Genomic DNA, 19720 nt, shown 5'->3' on the forward strand with positions numbered 1-19720 from the left:
ATGTGAGAATCACGAAACATCATTATCTCAGAAACTACTCAACCGATTTTAACAAAATTGGTTTCAAATGAACGAGCTACTTGAAAAACCCTTAACTTTTGAGTTTCATGAAGATTGAACGTGTGGTTCAGAAGTTATTTAAAGAAACGTGTTCTGGAGAGTGTTTAATCTCACTCATGTTTCTCAGAGATGGCTGGACCGATTTCCACAAAATCAGTGTCATTTGGAACGTCTAATTACCCCATAAGACCCTATTGATTTTTTTTTTTTGCAATCGGACAATTACTTTGCCTGTTATGTTTAAAAATGTGAAATCCAGCTTTGAAAAGGAACATATTCCGAAGACTATTTAAGCTCACTCACTTTTCTCAGCGATGGCTGAACCGATTTCCACAAATTTAGTATCAAATGAAAGGTCTAGCTGCCTCATAACACCCTATTGAATTTCAATGTAATCGGTCAGTTACTTTGTCTGTAATGTATCAAAATATGAAAATCACGAAACTTCATTATCTCAGAAAGTACACAACCGATTTGAACAATATTGGTATCAAATTAACGGGGTAGTTAAAGGTTAATTGATGAATTGTATAGTGATTAAACACGTGGTTCAAAAAATGTGAAAAGAAACATGTTCCGGTGACTTTTCAAATTCACTCGTTTTCCCAAAAATGGCTGGACTAAATTCAACAATCTTAGTGTCAAATGAAAAGTTTGGCTTTCTTATAGGTTCTCATTTTATTTGACTATAATCGTATTTTCATTCCAACCGTTATGTAATAAATTATAAAAACAACGAAAGTCTATTATCTCAAAGATCACACGACTTATTTGAACATATCTAGTGTCATTTGAACGGGTTGTCTCTCAAACTCACAAGTGAGAAAATTCATAGCAATTTGATATGTGGTTTAAAAGTTATGAAAAGAAACGAAATTCAAAGACAATTTAAAACTGTAACTGCTTTGATCAAAACATATGGCCTTAACAAAATTTAAATTTGGTATTGTGCTATTCGTACGTTCCCGGTATTGCTCGTGATTGAAGTGTACGAAATTCAAAGTCATTTCTTTTATTTCGCTATTTCTTCAGCATGAATATTTTACTCCTAATTAATAATTTTTTTGACTTTTTGCCTTTCTCCTAGAAAGGTATAGCTATCACTTGCAAAACCGAAAGTATAAAAGTGCTCCAAAGGGCCGAATGGCATATATCACTCGACTCAGTTCGACGAGCTGAGCATTTTCTGTATGTGTGTGTGTGTGTGTGTGTGTGTGTGTGTGTGTGTATGTGCAGATTTTTATTTTCACTCACTTTTCTCAAGGATGGCTGGACTGATTTTAATGAAATTATATGCAAATGAAAGGTATAGTTGCCCCATAAGACCCTATTAAATTTCATTGTAATTGGATTTTTATTTTAAAGGTTATGTTTAAATATGTAAAAATCACGCAACATCAATATCTCAGAAACCACACAACCTATTTCAATAAAATTGGTATCAAATGAACGGGCTATCTTAAAAACCCTCAAATTTTGAATTTTACATAGATTGAACATGTGATCACATAAAAACGCGACGCGCTAACGGACACAACACTTATTGTTCTTACAAACGTAAAAGTTAATTTTTACTTTTAAGTCGACCAGTTTCGGTCCCCGTGTGGACCATCTACTGGACAATGCGATTAATACAGTTCTTACGTTAGCACTAAATCGAAAAATGAGTGATTGAACATGTGGTTCAAAAGTTATGACAAGAAACGTCTTCTGAAGACTGTTTAATTTCACTCATGTTTCTCAGAGATGGCTGGACCGATTTCCACAAAATCAGTGTCATATGAAAGGTCTAGTTACCCCATAAGACCCTATTGATTTTTTTGCAATCGGACTATTACTTTGCCTATTATGTTTAAAAATGTGAAATCTAGCTATGAAAAGAAACATATTCCGAAGAATACATAAACTCACTCACTTTTCTCAGAGATGGCTAAACCGATTTTCACGAAATTAGTGTCAAATGAAAGGTCTAGCTGCCTCATAACACCCTATTGAATTTTACTGTAATCGAACTGTAACTTCGTCTGTAATGTACCGAATTGTGAAAATCACGAAACTTAATTATCTCAGAAAGTACACAACCGATTTGATCAATATTATTATCAGATGAACGGGCTAGTTAAGGGTTAACTGATGAATCATTATTTAACACGTGGTTTCAAAGTTTGGCTGGCCCTATACGTTCCCATTTCATTTGATTATAATCGAACTAAGCAACCGTTATGTATTAAATTGTTAATAAAACAACGAAAGTCTATTATCTCAAAGATTACACAACTTATTTGAACATAACTAGTGTCATACGAACGAGTCATCTCTCAAACTTACAAATAACAAACTTCGTAACAATTTGATATGTGGTTCAAAAGTTATGTATTAAAAGTTATTTAAAACTATACCTGCTTTGATCGATATATGTGGCCTCAATATAATTTAAATGTGGTATCGTACCATTTGAATGTTCCCGGTATCGCTCGTGATTGAATTGTTCGAAATTAAGAGTCATTTACGTACATTACGTCAAAATTTCATATTTCATACTTAAATTACAACTTCATTATTTTAGAACCCAAAAAGTGAATACACATTTATTGGATTGAAGCGTTCATGTAAATCTATTTTTACAAATAATAAGTTTGAATCAGAAAGGCTGGGTCTGACCGCTAGGTGGATTAATTTAGGTTTTAATCCGAAGTGGCATTTTTTGTTAAATTTTGTTAACCCCCCCACCCCCGTGCGTGGTTCGTGGTCTTTTGACAAACCCCTTCGTCCCCCTCTTAATGACCACGTGGTTTAGGAACGGCCCCTAAAACTAAGTAAATTGGGCTTATACTGATTCTATTGATTTTATTTCTTAAACAACATTTTTAATACTGGACTTTTTAAAGTTTATTTTTTGTTCAAAATAATTTTTTTTTTGCATGTATTGCTTGATTGAAGATAAGGACAACGCTATACCTAGCTAATATAATAAACTTAATATCAGAATGTTCCGTCAAGTTTCTAACAATTTTACCTATTGCTATTTTCCCCAATGTATTTGTTAAAGTTTTGATAGAAATTGGAACGTTGTAGAAACAGGATTCAGGAAAACAGATTTTTGGGCATAATATATAAGGCTGTATGTTCATATAACATGGTAATAATAATATTTGTTTGAAATAAAGTACATTTGATAGGTATACCGTTGTCCTATTAAACTTATTGGCGCAGCAACGCGGGCCGGGTTACAGCTAGTTATAATGATAAAAGAGACTCTGTAACGTTGACTAGAGAATCGGTCGCAATTTATTGGGCTGGCACTATCAGGACATGCAAAAAGATTTCGATCGACTACCTTTCAAATTTTTTCAAATTTTTAACCAATCTATGCTACCATGCGCAGAAAAATTGATCTGAATGTGCCTATTTATAACACTGATTAGTTACCTTTTGAACAATCAGTTCCTGTCCAATGACGATCACAAATACAAGAACCTGTTTCTAAGTCGTAGTTGCCATGATCAGAGCATGTAGGCAGGCACTGATAAACTTGCTGGTCAACGATGCTACAATCCTCTCCTTGCCATCCAGCCTTGCAGTAACATTGACCAGAAACACATGTACCATGTCCAGAACATGATGGGTCAAAACAGTCAGCTATAACGAGAAAATGAAATTGAATCAATACTGAGTACAAATCAACATTGGCATACATATATATTGGCATATATATATATATATATATATATATATATATATATATATATATATATATATATATATATATATATATATATATATATATATATATATATATATATATAGGGCAATGCTTTGCATATTATCAGATTTTTTGAAAAGGGGTAAGTGAGGTAGAAAAACCCGCCAAAATTTAATGTCAAAAAACTGCTAAAAAGATTCGCTTCTTTGCTATCGTCGAGAAAGGAAGCATTTTTCAACGTTCCGTTAGCTGATCACCCAATAAAAAATACAGCTTTGTATTCGGTCGGTCCGTTTATCGCTTGTGCTTTTCGGTGCCGGTGCGGACTAGACATAGCCGTCCAGCAGCCGAAGAAAAGATTTCGACATTGTGCGCAGACGGTATCCGTACTGCTTGTGTTTTCGGTGCAGTGACAATAAAAATAGAAGGAGCAGTTTCCCACGCGCTGCCAGGCGCCGGCTACCCACTAGCGGCGGTGACGATGCTTGCAGCCGCTGTTGGAGCATTGTTCATTTTGCCGAGACGCTTTGTTCAACCTGCAGTTGGAGTATTTTTATACTGCCACGTCGCTCATCACAGGATTAATCCAGTTAGCAGGTCGTGGAGGCAGCAACCCCGAAACTGTGGTGAAGTATTCACTTTCAATATTATTATTTTTATTATTTTATTTACGGTTGCCTTTTTTTGTATTCAAATAATCTTATTTTGGCAATTATTTTTTTATTTAATTACCAATAATTTGACACACCATTTTTGGTTTAAAATTAGTTTATTTGACACGGCACGATACATTCTCTGTTTTACTGAGCCAAGTACAATTCGTATTAATTCTACGTTAGCAGGGAAAAGAGGGAGGCCTTTTTTTATTCTCGCGGCCGACTACGAGCTAGTGGGGATTTAAGGTGAGAGGAGGGGGGATACAATTCTTGCTTAAAACTAATTAAGATATACGATCTATTTGTGTTTCGACTGGTGTTCTTTTTTGTTTTTCAAACATAGATTTAGGCTCTTCGTGTTCGTGTCTCCAGCGTCGTATACGGGTATTCTGACAAATAGACAAAAGAACATCAAATTTCAATGTCAGTCTTTTTCAAATAACAGTACAGTTGTGTCATGTCCTGAAGATCACCGCTTCCCAGAATGTCTCTAACGGGAACGTTCGGTTGCTTTCCTCGGGCCCGGAGGGAATCTATAAGCTCGGACCTAACATCACAGAATTCGGCACACGACCAAACAACATGCTCGATGTCATGGTAGCCATCGCCACAAACGCAGTGATTACTGTCTACAACCCCTATACGAAAGAGATGCGTGTTTAACGTGTAGTGATTGGACATAAGTCCATGCTTGAACCATGCTTTCGTCGATACCTTAGGAGAAATGGAATGTAGCCACCGTCCCAGTTCATCTGAGTTCCATGATGATTGCCAACTGTTGAGTGTTCTCTGACGCAAAATGCTATAAAATTCATCATAAGCAATTGGTCTTACATAAATATCGCCATCAACAGCACCCACCTTAGCTAAAGCGTCAGCCTTTTCATTGCCCGGAATGGAGCAATGGGAAGGGACCCACGCTAAGGTAACCCGGTAATTTTTATCTGTTAAAGCACTTAAAAACCGCCGTATTTCCCCCACGAAATACGGGGTGTGTTTCACAGTCTTTATCGATCGCAGAGCCTCAATGGCATTGAGACTGTCTGTGAAGATGAAGTAGTGGTCTATGAGCAGGGTTTCGATGATCCCAAGTGAGTACTGAATAGCAGCAAGTTCTGCGACGTACACGGAAGCAAGAGCATCGAGTTTGTAGGAGGCGATAAAATTTTCATGAAAAACACCGAAGCCAGTGGACTCATCTAGATTAGATCCGTCAGTGTAAAACCTTTTATCATAACTAACATGTTTAAACTTATTGGAAAAAATCTTAGGGATCTCTTGGGGTCGCAATTGATCCGGGATACCAATAATGTCTTCTTTCATGGTGGTGTCGAAGAATATAGCATTGTCAGAAGTATCTAAAAGTGCGACATTGAAAGAAACGTATGAAGAAGGGTTAATATCTTGAGCCATGTAGTCAAAATATAAAGTCATAAATTTGGATTGAGATTGAAGGTCGACCAACCTCTCGAAATTTTCAATTACTATTGGGTTCATAATTGTGCATCGAATTAGCAACCGATAAGAGAGATTCCAAAAGCGATGTTTCAACGCAAGAATACCCGCTAGCACTTCAAGACTCATCGTATGGGTCGACTGCATGCAACCTAAGGCAATACGCAAACAACGATATTGTATTCGTTCCAGTTTGATCAAATGCTATTTAGTAGATTCAATTGGTAGGTCATTGAAAAACAGGTCCTTTATTATGGTGTCGCGTTACGAAAATTGTAGTTTTTTTGTATTGTGTGAATGTTACAAACTGTAGAAAAGTAGTATTCGTGATTTTCTTAGTACTCGATGAGACCTTTCTTAGCATATGCTGGTATGTGAAATTGGTGAATTCTACTCAAAGTTACAATAGGGTCAAAGTTATGGTGTCGCGCTACGAAAATTTTATGTGTATTTATAAAGTTACCTAAAACGAGCTTTTGAGCTTTTGTCAGTGTATATTGATAATACAACATGGAATCATGATAAATAATAGTCATCTGCATCAAATTATATCCACCTAGGAGTGAGGAGTTTGCTTTTCACTGGAATTAGATCATTACATATTCAATGCAAATAAAAAACCCATGGAAAAATACTAGAATGGTTTTCAGATAACATTAAAAATGTAAAAATATCTTTGTTCTTGAAAATTAAAATAAATTGAGGAAACGTGAATATATTAGAATTTCAAAGATAGTGTAAAACAGTGTATTTGACTATTTTAGCCTCTGAAAAATATCTTAAAATGTTTGAGTGGAAGTATTTCGCAACATCGCATGGTAAAGGGTTCTGCGACGCTGTTGGTGGATAAGCGAAGATGGTCGTTCGTGAAAAAAACCCTGGCACGGGGTTTTGGAATTGATGCGGTCAACAACGCTGCGGATTTTGTACGCATTTGCCAGAATAACCTTCCGGGTATCCGAACAGTAGAAATTAAACCTTCGGAAATTATCGCCCTTAACTCCCGTGAAAACCTATGGGAGTCTTCTTCCCCAGTTAAAGGAATCAAATCTACCTATCACCTTTGTGCATTCCCAGATGGAACACTTACTATCGATTGATATAGTTACAACATTCATTCGATTTATTTAGATATTTAATGTGATATTGATGGATTTGCCACATGACAGAGAACAAACATAAACCTAACGTACACTACATATAGGGTAAGGAACGGCTTAAGCAGTAGCGCCTATTTTAATCAGTCGCAGAAAACAGGCCTCAAACTTCAGCTTTTTGATCAATATTGACCATTTCAATCATGGAAACGAAAACTTTGATTGTCTAGCTGTCTTACGAATTTAAGAAATACCATTAATCACAAAGAAATCTGTGAACAAACATCGTTTGAAACAAATCGACCTATATTGCAGCCATTCAGGAGCCACTTCTGGTGCTGCAAAAAAACGCCTGCAAAACAGATGGAAACTGCTTAAAATAGGTTCGGGGTGATTGGAATAGTGTCCCTCGATTGATAACTTTAATTGATTATTGTTAAAGTTTGCTAATTTAGTTTTACAATCTGAAAACAAGTTCTGACAGAGAAAACGATAAAGAACAGATTGATATACTACTGTTCGAATTTCACCCAACACAGTCTGAATACACAGGCGGTTCCTAAAGCTGCTTAGAATATGTTCGCTACCCTACTCTGGTAATGTTTTTACTTCTAGTCAAAAATTGAAAACGTATTATACCCAAACAATATACCTAAAAATCAAACGATGGAAACTCGTTGGTCTTCAGTGCTAAAACCTCCGAAACACGAAAACAACCAGGCCAATTACACTTCACTTCGTTCCTTGGGGAGTTGCTGAATACTACCTTTTCAACACACGGTGGCGAACCAGCCTGTGGCTGACAGCCACCTTAATGAAGCAATAGAAAAAACTTTTGAACATTCATTCAAACTCATCAAACTCTAGGTACATTTTAAAATAACAATATTCCTACCAAACTCACTCAATATCTGATAGTTACGACACTACCTAATATTCCAACACACAGGCCATAACAAACCCCAAAAAAAACGGATTCATTCGTGTTTTTTCACATATCTTTTCCTACTTCAAGTACATTTTGATATTTTTATCTTGGAAACCTCAACAAATTTGTAATTTGAGTGCAATTTTGAGTAAGATTGTAGCAGGAAAATCCAAACGAGACGAGGTGCTCGCCGAGGCTTCAGTAAAAGGACCCAATGTTTCATAAATTTACAGCTAATTTTGCTTGCCAGTCGAAAAGTGGAGGGTGCGGAATGATAGCTTTGCATAAACTACTTGTTTTCTCTTGACTTCAAGGAAAACAATATAAAAGAAAATCAAAATCTGAACGAGACATAGCTTTTAATGAGGGAAACCATTCTCAGTACGATTACTGATAAAATAATATGAATCTGAAACGCCCCCATCGGCGTAACTTTAAACTAAATGTAAATGTCATAGCATAAATATGTTGGTATTAACCTAAACAACTACTTTGCCGAAGATAATATGACTAAAAACAAATCATGATGCCCACATTTACAAAGCTCGCATTTTCGTAACGCGACACCATTTGCAGGAGACTATTTTGCGTAACGCGACACCATTGACACACCGAAATATTTTTGGGAGCATTTCGCTAAAAATTCAGTGTTTTCTATGTTGTAATATGTCATTTTGTTGGATTTTGTCTCCGGAACAAATGTCTAGAAGAAACCAGGGTTCAAGAACTTACAGCAGAGCAGATTTCTGAGCGTATGCCATCGAAGGTTGAAAAAGCGAGATTCAGCGATGGTTTCGCGTTACGAAATGTATCGGGTTGCAGTACATGATACAACTATCTAAATTGCTAAACCAACCAGTCATAAGAAAGTACATTTAGTTGGCATTATTTACGACCTGTTTAATCATATGCTCTTTAAGCTAATTTCTAATATCCAGCCTAAAATGTACACCGAAGTCGGTTTCTCATGGTGTCGCGTTACGCTGGAATGTGTCTCAGACAAATTATCTAAGGTATCTTGCAATGGTCCTTGCAGATCGCTAGCCTCGCTTCCAGTAATGGATACAACGCTATCATCTGCAAGTTGCCTTAGCGTGCATGAATTTGCAAGACATATATCGATGTCATTGACGTAAAAATTATATAAGAGAGGGCTTAAACATGAGCCCTGGGGAAGACCCATGTAACTAATTCGGGAAGTTGTCGAATCACCATGTGAGAAATAAATATGCTTTTTTGACAACAAATTGAGCAAAAAATTATTCAAATTTGGCGAAAGTCCCTGCGAATGTAGTTTCTCGGTAAAAACTTCTACAGAGACAGAGTCAAAAGCTCCCTTAATGTCCAAGAATGCAGAAGCCATTTGCTCTTTTCGAGCAAAGGCGAGTTTAATTTCAGTAGAAAGCAACGCTAGGCAATCGTTCGTCCCTTTGCCCCGGCGGAAGCCAAATTGAGTATCTGAAAGTAAACCATTTGTTTCGACCCATTTGTCTAACCGTAAGAGGATCATCTTCTCCATTAATTTCCGGAGGCAAGAGAGCATCGCAATTGGCCTATATGAATTGTGATCAGAGGCAGGTTTCTCGGGTTTCCGAATAGCAATGACTTTTACCTACCTCCAGTCATGCGGAACAATATTTAGCTCAAGAAACTTGTTGAACAAATTCAACAAGCGTCTTTTTGCAGAGTCGGTTAGATTCTTCAACAGGTTGAATTTTATTCTATCTAACCCTGGAGCCTTATTGTTGCACGACAGGAGAGCCATTGAAAATTCCAACATCGAAAATGGAGGCTCTTCCGCAGTAACTATAAACGCGTCGCGAAAGGTTTTCTGTTCCGGTACAGAGTCCGGATAGACCTTTTTGGCAAAATCGAGTATCCAGCGATCTAAATACTCCTCACTCTCATTCGAAACGTCACGGTTCCGCATGCGCCTGGCGGTATCCCAAAGAGTGCTCATCGCTGTTTCCCTCGACAACGCGTTTACGAACCGCCGCCAGTACCCGCGTTTTTTCGCCTTTACTAAGCTCTTCATCTGCCTGCCCAGTGCCTCGTACTATCGAAGTAGGTTGACAGTGCCGTACTCCCGGTAGTCCTCATACGCCGCGGACCTTCGCGCGTACAGCTCAAAGCACTCTTTGTCCCACCATTTGTTGGGAGGGCGCTGTCTAATCGTTACCCCGGGTATCGGTTTCGTCTGAGCTTGAGTCGCGGCGTCGATTATCAAGCCAGCTAAGAACGCGTATTCTTCCTCCGGAGGAAGTTCCTCGTGAGTCTCGATAGATTCCGCTATAATAGACTCATAACGCTTCCAATCAATATTACGTGTAAGGTCGTAGGAAATATTGATTGGGTTCGGGGGAGTTGAACCATTAGCAATTGATATAACGATTGGAAGATGATCACTACCGTGGGGATCGTTGATTACTTTCCACTGGCAATCTAACGCTAGTGATGTCGAGCAGAGGGATAGGTCAAGCACGATTTCACGTGCTGGAGGATTAGGTACACGTGTCGCTTCCGCAGTGTTCAAAAGTGTCATATTGAAGTCGTCGATCAAGTTACAAATTAAAGAAGATCGGTTGTCGTCGTACAGCGACCCCCATAGCGAACAGTGAGAGTTAAAATCTCTCAAAATCAAAAAAGGTGCGGGAAGCAATTCTTCTATATCAAGGAATTGCTTCTGTTCAATCCGCGCGGATGGGGGAATATTTAACGAAACAAGGCAAAGGTCTTTTCCATTCATATTCGTTTGAATGGCAACAACTTCAATATTCGAGATCGAGGGGAGGTCGATTCTGAAAAAAGAATAGCACTTTTTGATCCCTAAAAGTACCCCTCCACCGTGTGAGTCTCGATCTCGACGAATGATGTTAAAATCGTGGAAATTAAGTTGGTCATTTGAATTGAGAAAAGTTTCACAGAGCGCGAACGCATCACAATTGTATGTGTTTATCAAATGTGAAAATAAATCAAATTTGGGGATGATACTTCTGCAGTTCCACTGTAACACAGTGACAAAATTCCTAACCTCTTTCGACGTATTAGTCATCGAAAGATACGATAGCTGAAATGAGGAGCCAAGTTGCTGTGAGTTGCTTCAAAAAGGTTTTCACTGTAGGGAGAAGGGCAAGAAGAATGTTTTGAAGGGGATCTGGTGTGTTGAATGTTTTAAATATCCAGTCCACAATATCAGAGAATTTTATGAACCCTGTTTCTTTTATGTCTTCTGATCGAGAAATGGGTGCACGAGGGGTTTTTGGTGCTCCAGGAAGCGGTGCGTACTCCTGGTTTGATTTGAAATTAAAACCGGGGGGTACTTGCTTCGGTTTTTCTTCACCGCTTCCTTTTTGTGTTGTCTTATTGGTCATTCCGCTAGGGGTTATCTTACGACCTTTGCGAGAAAGATTAGGAGAGTTGAGCATTCTCCTCTTTCTAGATCCCTCTGGCAAGGCATAGGAACACCCTTCGACGGGATCGTCAGATGTACCCTCATCAGTTGGCAAGAAGGAAAAGATGTTTCCTGTCGAGGGTGGCTCAGCCCTCTTAAGCATTTCTGCAAAAGAGCGCTTTGATCGTTCCTTAAGGGAACGCTTAATTTTTTCTCCTCGCGCTGTTTGTACGCGGGACATGCCGGAAGGTCATGCCAAGTTCCCTCGCAATAAAGACACTTTTCAGTATCCCCGCTGCAAGCGTTCTCAGCATGATTGCCTCCGCACTTGCTACAGCGTGCTTTGTTGCAGCAGTAGGTGGCTGTGTGACCTAACTGCTTACAGTTTTGGCAATGCATGACCCGCGGTACGAACAGGCGTACAGTTAGACGAACCCTGTCCAAGCGAACGTAGTTCGGCAGCGCGGATCCGGCGAATGTTACTCGGAAGGAATCCGAAGGGAGGAATTTCTCCTTCCCTTCTTCGATGGATACTGAATGCAATTGCTTGCAATCCAGTATCTTACACTTTGCATCAAGGGGTTTTTAAAACAGCCAACTCCATGACGCAAAATGTCATCGACAGTGAGATTCCCCTCGGTAACCACACCGTCAATTTCTACATCCTTGGCAGGGATGTACACGCGATACTCTCTCGTGAAGAGCTCGTAGCCAGCAATTTCGTTTGCTTGCTTCAAGCTAGTCACGACAACTCGCAGTTTGTTCGGCCTCACCTTCGTAATCTCGGTTACGGCCGAAAAATGTTTTGCCAGGTCTTTGCCAATTTGAATAATATTCAATGGCTTCTTTATGGGCCGGAAAAAAAACAACGTAGGGACCGCCAGCGGCATCTGGGTAAGCTTTTACCCGTACTTCCGGTACTCTTGGTACAGGACTTGGCAAAGAGGAGGGCACAGGGGAAGGTAGGGGTGAGCTGATGGGAGAAAATTAAATTTCTTCCCCGTTTGTTTCCACATCCAGGAAAAGTTGCACCTGCATGTCGTCCATTTTGCGGGATCGTTACGCTCTACCGCACACAAACGATAAATATTCGAATATGGGGGGGGGGGGTTCAAGTAGTTGATATTAAACTTTAAAAACAATTTTTCAATCTACAATGGATCAAATAAAAAAAACAGTAATACTAATACTAATAACAATAGTAATAATAATGATAATAATAATAATTGTAGTAATAATAATAATAATAACAATAATAATAATATAAATAATAATATTAATAATAATATTATAACATAGTAATAATATTGATAATAATAGTAAAAATTCTAAAGGTAATACTTCACCGAACGTCTAAGTCACGACCTCACGGCTGATAGTTGGATAAATCGAGTGTCTCCGCAGAACAAACAATGACGATCCAGCTTCGTGTTGTGACACAGTGGCCGTATCTTACACGCGACCTTATAGATGCCACTTGTAGTTGACTTCCACTACCTCGATCGTATGGTGGTCCGTGCTGCTAGCGGGGTAACAGCGGTGCGGGAGAATTATTCTTGCTGATATATCAGCTGCGTATCGAATCACTGGCGGGGTAGCCTGCCCCTACCAGTGTGCAGATGTTTCTGCCGATATACAACAGGCTATTGTTATCGCACAACACAAGAACTAATCGACAAAAAAACACCCGTACGGTAACTCGTGTATTGTTATTCTGCGAACTCAAACGGAGATAAACAATTTGCGTCTAATCGAGACGAAAGCAAAACAACGAATGACACACCATCTTGTCCTAGTATTTTACCGTTAGTTTGCCGTAGAGCAAATTGCTCCCGCCAATTTGAATAAAATGGATGATATGCAGATGGAATTATTCCTGGATATCGAAACAAATGGGGAAGAGATTTAAATCTCCCCCACCAATTCCCCTGAACCTTCCCATATATCCTCTCCTTCACCTAGCCCTGTGCAAAGGGTACCAGAAAAAAGGGTAAAAGCTTACCCAGATAACTCGAAAGGTCCCTACGTTGTCTTCTTCAGGCCAATAAAAAAGCCTTCGAACATTATTCAAATTGGCAAAGACCTGGCAAAAAAGTTTTCGGACGTAACCGAAATTACAAAGGTAAGGCCGAACAAACTGCGAGTTGTCGTGAATAGCTTGAAGCAAGCAAACGCGATTGCTTGCTGCGAGCTCTTCACGAGAGAGTATCGCGTGTACATCCCTGCCAAGGATGTAGAGATCGACGGTGTGGTTACCGAGGGGAATCTCACTGTCGATGACATTTTGCGTCACGGAGTGGGCTGTTTTAAGAACTCTGTGATGCAAAGTGTAAAGATACTGGATTGTAAGCAATTACATTCTGTATCCATCGAAGAGGGGAAGAAGAAATTCTCCCCCTCGGATTCCTTTGCTGGATCTGCATGGCCGAACTACATCCTTCTAGACAGGGTTCGTCTGCCTGTACGCCTTTTTGTATCGCGGGTCATGCATTGCCAGAACTGCAAGCAGTTGGTTCATACAGCCACCTACTGCTGCAACAAGGCACGCTGCAGTAAGTGCGGAAACAATCACGCTGAGACCGTCTGCAACGAGGACACTGAGAAGTGTCTTTATTGCGAGGGCCCTCAGCATGATCTTTCGGCATGTCCCGCGTACAAACAGCGCGAGGAGAAAATAAAGCGTTTCCTCAAGGAACGATTAAAGCGCTCTTTCGCAGAAATGCTGAAGAGAGCTGAGCCATCGTCGACAGGAAACATCTTTTCCTTTTTGCCCACCGATGAGGGTACATCTGACGATCCCGTCGGAGGGTGTTCTCATGCTTTGCCCGAAGGATCTAGGAAGAGGAGAATGATTAACTCTCCTAATCTTTCTCGTAAAGGTCGTAAGATAACCCCTAGCGGAATGATAAATAAAACAACACGTAAGGGAAGCGGTGAGGAAAAACCGAAGCAGGTACCCCCGGTTTTAATTTCAATTCAAACCAGGAGTACCCACCGCTTCCCGGGTCACCAAAAACCCCTTGTGCACCAATTTCCCGACCAGAGAATAAAAAAGAAACAGGGTTTATAAAGTTCTCTGACATTGTGGACTGGATATTTAAAACATTCAATATACCAGATCCTCTCCGAAATATTTTTCTTGCCCTTCTCCCTACAGTGAAAACCTTTTTGAAGTAACTTGCAGCAACTTGGCCCCTCATTTCAGCTATCATATCTTTCGATGACTAATACGTCGAAAGAGGTTAGGAATTTTCTCACTGTGTTCTTTATTCTTTATTTGTAAAAAAATTCATCTGACAAAAATAGTCTTAATGAATGTGCACTTGTCAATTCAACTTAAAAACTACGACGAACTCTCACTGCGAAATTGTGTGATGGTGTGCCAAAATCAAAAAGGTCTTCTACTTTGGAGAATGATCGAATACTGCAAGCTAACGGGTCGTTAAATCCGAAATTAGTACGGTGAAAGCTAGGTTGTAGTAGTCCAGTAGAGCGAAGAAGACGCTGTGAAGCCCGGAAATTCAATTTGAAAAGGATATTTGGTGAATCGATTTCAGAGTTCAGAACTTTAGCTACGAACACCGCTTGTTGAACTTCTCTGCGCCGTTGCAATGTGTCAATCCCAAGAAGACGACAACGGTCAGGATATGGAGGTAGGTTAATCGGGTCACGCCACGGAAGATTTCTTAACGCAACTCGCACGAATCTTTTCTGCACTCGCTCAAGTCGCAAATTCCAGACTAGTTGTTGAGGACACCAAACCAAGCTAGCATTTTCTAAGAGTGGCCGAACGAGAGCACAATACAACGCCTTCATGCAATGGGGGTCCTTGAAGTCGCGAGCAATTTTCGAAACGAAACCAAGTTGTCTCGTGGCTTTAGCGATTATATTAGTACGATGCAGATTGAACGTAAGCTTCGTATCCATTACAACTCCAAGGTCACTAACGTGGTCAACTCTTGTTAGGTTTTGATTATCGATTTGATAGTTGAATAATATTGGATTCACTTTGCGATGAAAGGTCATTACTTGACATTTACTAATGCTGACCGTCAGCAAGTTTTTGCGGCACCAATGAACAAACTTGTCCAAAAGCCCTTGTAGCCGCCAACAGTCGTCGATGGAGCGTATTATCAAATACAGCTTAAGATCGTCTGCGTACACTAGTTTACAACCAACATCTAACAGCAAGGAAACGTCATTGAAGAACAGCGTAAACAGCAACGGCCCTAAGTTGCTACCTTGTGGGACGCCAGAGGTATTTGAGAACTGTGACGAACAGCAGGAATTAATGTGCACTCGTAGAACTCTGTCACATAAGTATGAACTAAGCCAACCAACATACCTCTGCGATGCACCAAGTCGTGAGATTTTTTTAATAATATTTTATGGTCAATCCGATCAAACGCTGCTTTCAAATCTGTATAGATTACGTCGGTTTGAGCTTTTTGTTCCATGTGCGATATACAAGTCGAAGTGAAGTCAAGCAAATTCGTACTTACTGAGCGGCCAGGCAAAAAACCGTGTTGGTCACTAGAGATATAACTCCTTGTACGTAAGAGCATAAACGTACTCACGATTATTTCGAACAGTTTTGATGCAGCAGAAAGACTAGTAATGCCACGGTAGTGCCTAACGTTTCGACGATCCCCGCTTTTAAATATCGGGAACATGTATGAATGTTTCCAAACTGTGGGAAACTGCTCAAAAGATTTGTTGTACATATGGCGTAAGGGTTCGGCTAAAGCGTTTACACAACGGCTTATTATAACTGCCGGGATTCCGTCGGGTCCAGCAGAGTACGAATGTTTCAATTTTTTTGCAGCAGCTTTTATCATGTCTGCAGAGATGTGGAATAAATCCAGGTCAACCAAATCGACAGGAATAGACTCAGCAGCAGCCTCAGCGTCGAGATCGGATGCGGTATTATCAGCAAACACAGAGGCAAAAAACTGTGCAAACATTTCACACGTGTCAGGATCAGATTTAGATTCTTGATCATCGAGGCATACATTTGTGGGAATTGTAGCACATTTTCGTTTAGACTTAACGAAATTCCAAAAGTTTCTGGGATTTCTTCGAAGGTCTGTCTGAACTCGCAAGACGTAAGATTTGTACAAGCCAGCATTCAACCGACGATAATCATCACTCGATCGCTTAAAAAAACACTTAGCATCGACTGTTTTAGTACGACGATATTTGTGTCGCCATCGATTGCGTACACGTTTTAATTCTCGCAGACGCGAAGTGGCCCATGGTGGAAAAACTGGCGCTTTTATTAATGGTAGATTCGATTCGAGCCACTGAAGTAAAACATCATTAAACAGCGCCATCATTTGATCAACATCAGGTTGTAGGGAGAGAGTTTCCCAGTTGATACTTTCCAAATATATATTCAGCGCTGCGAAATCAATTTTACGGTAGTTAAGCCTTGTTTCAGTCACTCTAGAGCGCTGTGTTGAGTTACTGGAACTTCGTTCTATTGGCACGGATATGTTTAAAGCTGGGTGATGAGGATCGAGTGGTAATACTAAAGGCGCGACGCACACATCGGCCGCACAACATCGATCTTCAGAGCAAAAAACTAAATCGAGCACACGTCCAAGATGGTTTGTTTCTCGGTTAACTTGCCGGAGATTTAAGAACTCGATACCATCGACCAACGCCGCACCGGCAGCAGAAAGTACGTTCGAGCTGGTGTGCTGACCGTTATTGTTCCACACAATGCGTGGCTGGTTGTAATCGCCACAGACCAAAACAATTTCGTCGTCAGAAGTGCTTTTGCCACACAGCTCCGCGATCGAGGCAATATGTGCATCAACCGTACCAATCAACTGACTTTTATCAGGCGGAATGTAAATACCACAGATTAGCAGTTTTGCTCCACGCACAGTCGCTCTAACGCAAATTTGTTCCAGACAGTGGCCGTTCGCGGTTTCGACGATAAAGCTCCTGTGTTCTCGCGCAACAGCAATCAGTACGCCTCCAAAGGATATTTTATCACTATTGCGAGCACTACGATCGCAGCGAAATACGTCGAATGTCGATCCGAAAAGTTGCAACGAGTTAATACGCTCGTCAAGTCCAGTCTCTGTAAAAATTATAACGTCATAGCAGCATTCACGCGTTGTCAAGAAAACATCGTCGATTTTTGTCCGCAATCCTCTGGTATTCTGATAATAGAGTGAAATCTCGTCTGCGTCAGTTCGGTCACGCTGCAACATACAGTTATTTAGCAAAGGAGAAACTATATTAGTGGGAGACAAAAGATACTCGCCTCTTCCACTAAACAGCACGTTTTGTTTGATTCGGTTATGGTCTCTCCGAAAGTGCAGGCACAGCCGGGCGATCGAAGTTTTTTGGTCGTTCGACAAATTCCCTGAAGAGCAATCCTGCGGGCCATGTTGACGGATCTAGAGCTCGGACTTTCATATCAGGATCCAAACCAACTTTGAATGAAACGAAAGACAAGCTGGCAGCATCTTTGCCTCTAGGTACAAGTCGAACCACATCGACTGGAGCAGTAACGTTCAAACAGCGTGAAATAATTTTCTGCACGTCACTGTCCGAGAGGAGCGGATTTAGACGTGAAAGATACAGCCAGAATTTGTTAGCCACAGGGACAATGGATGGAACCGAAAGATCACTTAAATCAATATCATTTGTCCCACATTCAGATGGATTTGGTATGATAGCTTTATCATCAACTCGTCGGCGCTTTGTAGCTCGTTTAGTCCAAACTGGCGTATTCGGTGTTGGTGCTGGCCAATCGAGTTGGATTTGGCCACTCGATAGTTTTTCAATTTTTTTGCCAAGCTCCTCCACAACGTCAGATAGCTGTTGAACTTTTCCAGTTAGATCTGTAGTATCATACAGTTTTGGTGGCGCTTGCTGGGTATCTTCAATGTACGACCGAATGCAGCGGCCGTTCATTTCGTCTCTGCAGATTGAGCACAACAGCAAAAGCTTGCCTTGTGCAAAAGATTCCCTAAATCCGCGCGATTTTATACCACAGCAGGTCTGGTTAATGTGCAGATATGCCTCGCAGAAACCACAACGGAGCGGCTCAATATCGTTGATTTCTTTTTTGCATTCACCGCAGTGTTTTTTTTTCCATTTTGCTGCACACGGGTGACAGACACACAGCGCAAAACTTAACGAAGAGCGTTGTTGATGCTTGATCAGTTGAGACAATGTAGTGTAGATCGAAACAAACGCTATATTGAAGTTGAACTTTGTTAACTGCAAAGTAAACGACTGAATTGATAGCACTTCACACTGCTCTAATATAAAGTTTTTTGGGCAACACGATTTGCGTATTCTCGGTATAAAATAAACGGTTTTACTATGAAAAATTTCGATAATTAGCTAGCGACAATAAACACAAGGTGTACTGGTCATAACTTAACGAAACGATCACAGTGGAATTGCAAAAGTATCATACCCAAATTCGATCTATTTTCACATTTGATAAGCACATACAATTGTGATGCGTTTGCGCTCTGTGAAACTTTTCTCAATTCAAATGATCAACTCAATTTCCACGATTTCAATATAATTCGTCGAGATCGAGATTCACACGGTGGAGGGGTACTTTTATAGATCAAGAAGTGCTATACTTTTTTTAGAAACGACCTCACCTCGATCTCAAATATTGAAGTCGTTGCCATTCAAACGAATATGAATGGAAAAGACCTATGCCTTGCTTCTATATATATATATATCCCTCCATCCGCGCGGATTGAACAGAGGCAACTTACTGATATAGCAGAGTTGCTTCCTGCGCCTTTTTTGATATTTGGAGATTTTAACTCTCACTGTTCGCTATGGGGGTCGCTTTACGACGACAACCGATCTTCTTTATCCTGTAACTTGATCGACGACTTCAATATGACACTTTTGAATGCTGGGGAAGCGACACGTGTACCTAATCCTCCAGCACGTGAAAGCGTGCTTGACCTATCCCTTTGCTCGACATCACTAGTGTTAGATTGCCGGTGGAAAGTAATCAATGATCCCCACGGTAGTGATCACCTACCAATCGTTATCTCAACTGCTAATGGGTCAACTCCAACGGATCCAGTCAATATTGCGTATGAACTCACACGTAATATTGATTGGAAGTCTTATGAGACGATTATTGTGGAATCCATCGAGTCCTACGAGGAACTTCCTCCGGAGGAAGAATACTCGCTCCTTTCTAGCTTGATCATCGACGCCGCGACTCAAGCACAGACGAAACCGATACCCGGGGTAACAATAAGACGGCGTCCTCCTACCAAGTGGTGGGACAAAGAGTGCTCTGAACTGTACGCGCGAAGGTCCTCGGTGTATAAGGACTACCGAAAGTACGGCTCGGTTAAGCTGCTTCGAAGGTACGAGGTGCTGGATAGGCAGATGAAGAGCTTAATGAAAGCGAAAAAACGCGGA

The 19720-nt window shown here is 40.4% G+C and overlaps 1 protein-coding gene across 2 annotated transcripts in view; it reads right to left on the minus strand.

Moving 5' to 3' along the window:
• The window catches only part of LOC129718720 (teneurin-a), an 822359-nt gene that overhangs the window by 724213 nt on the left and 78426 nt on the right, over positions 1-19720 (minus strand). For both annotated transcript variants that reach the window (XM_055669766.1, XM_055669765.1), the window contains exon 2: positions 3490-3699. In XM_055669766.1, the coding sequence (XP_055525741.1) occupies positions 3490-3699 (210 nt within the window). The remainder of the gene's footprint in view (positions 1-3489; positions 3700-19720) is intronic.

Source organism: Wyeomyia smithii, chromosome 1, assembly GCF_029784165.1.
Source record: "Wyeomyia smithii strain HCP4-BCI-WySm-NY-G18 chromosome 1, ASM2978416v1, whole genome shotgun sequence".
NCBI lineage: Eukaryota > Metazoa > Arthropoda > Insecta > Diptera > Culicidae > Wyeomyia > Wyeomyia smithii.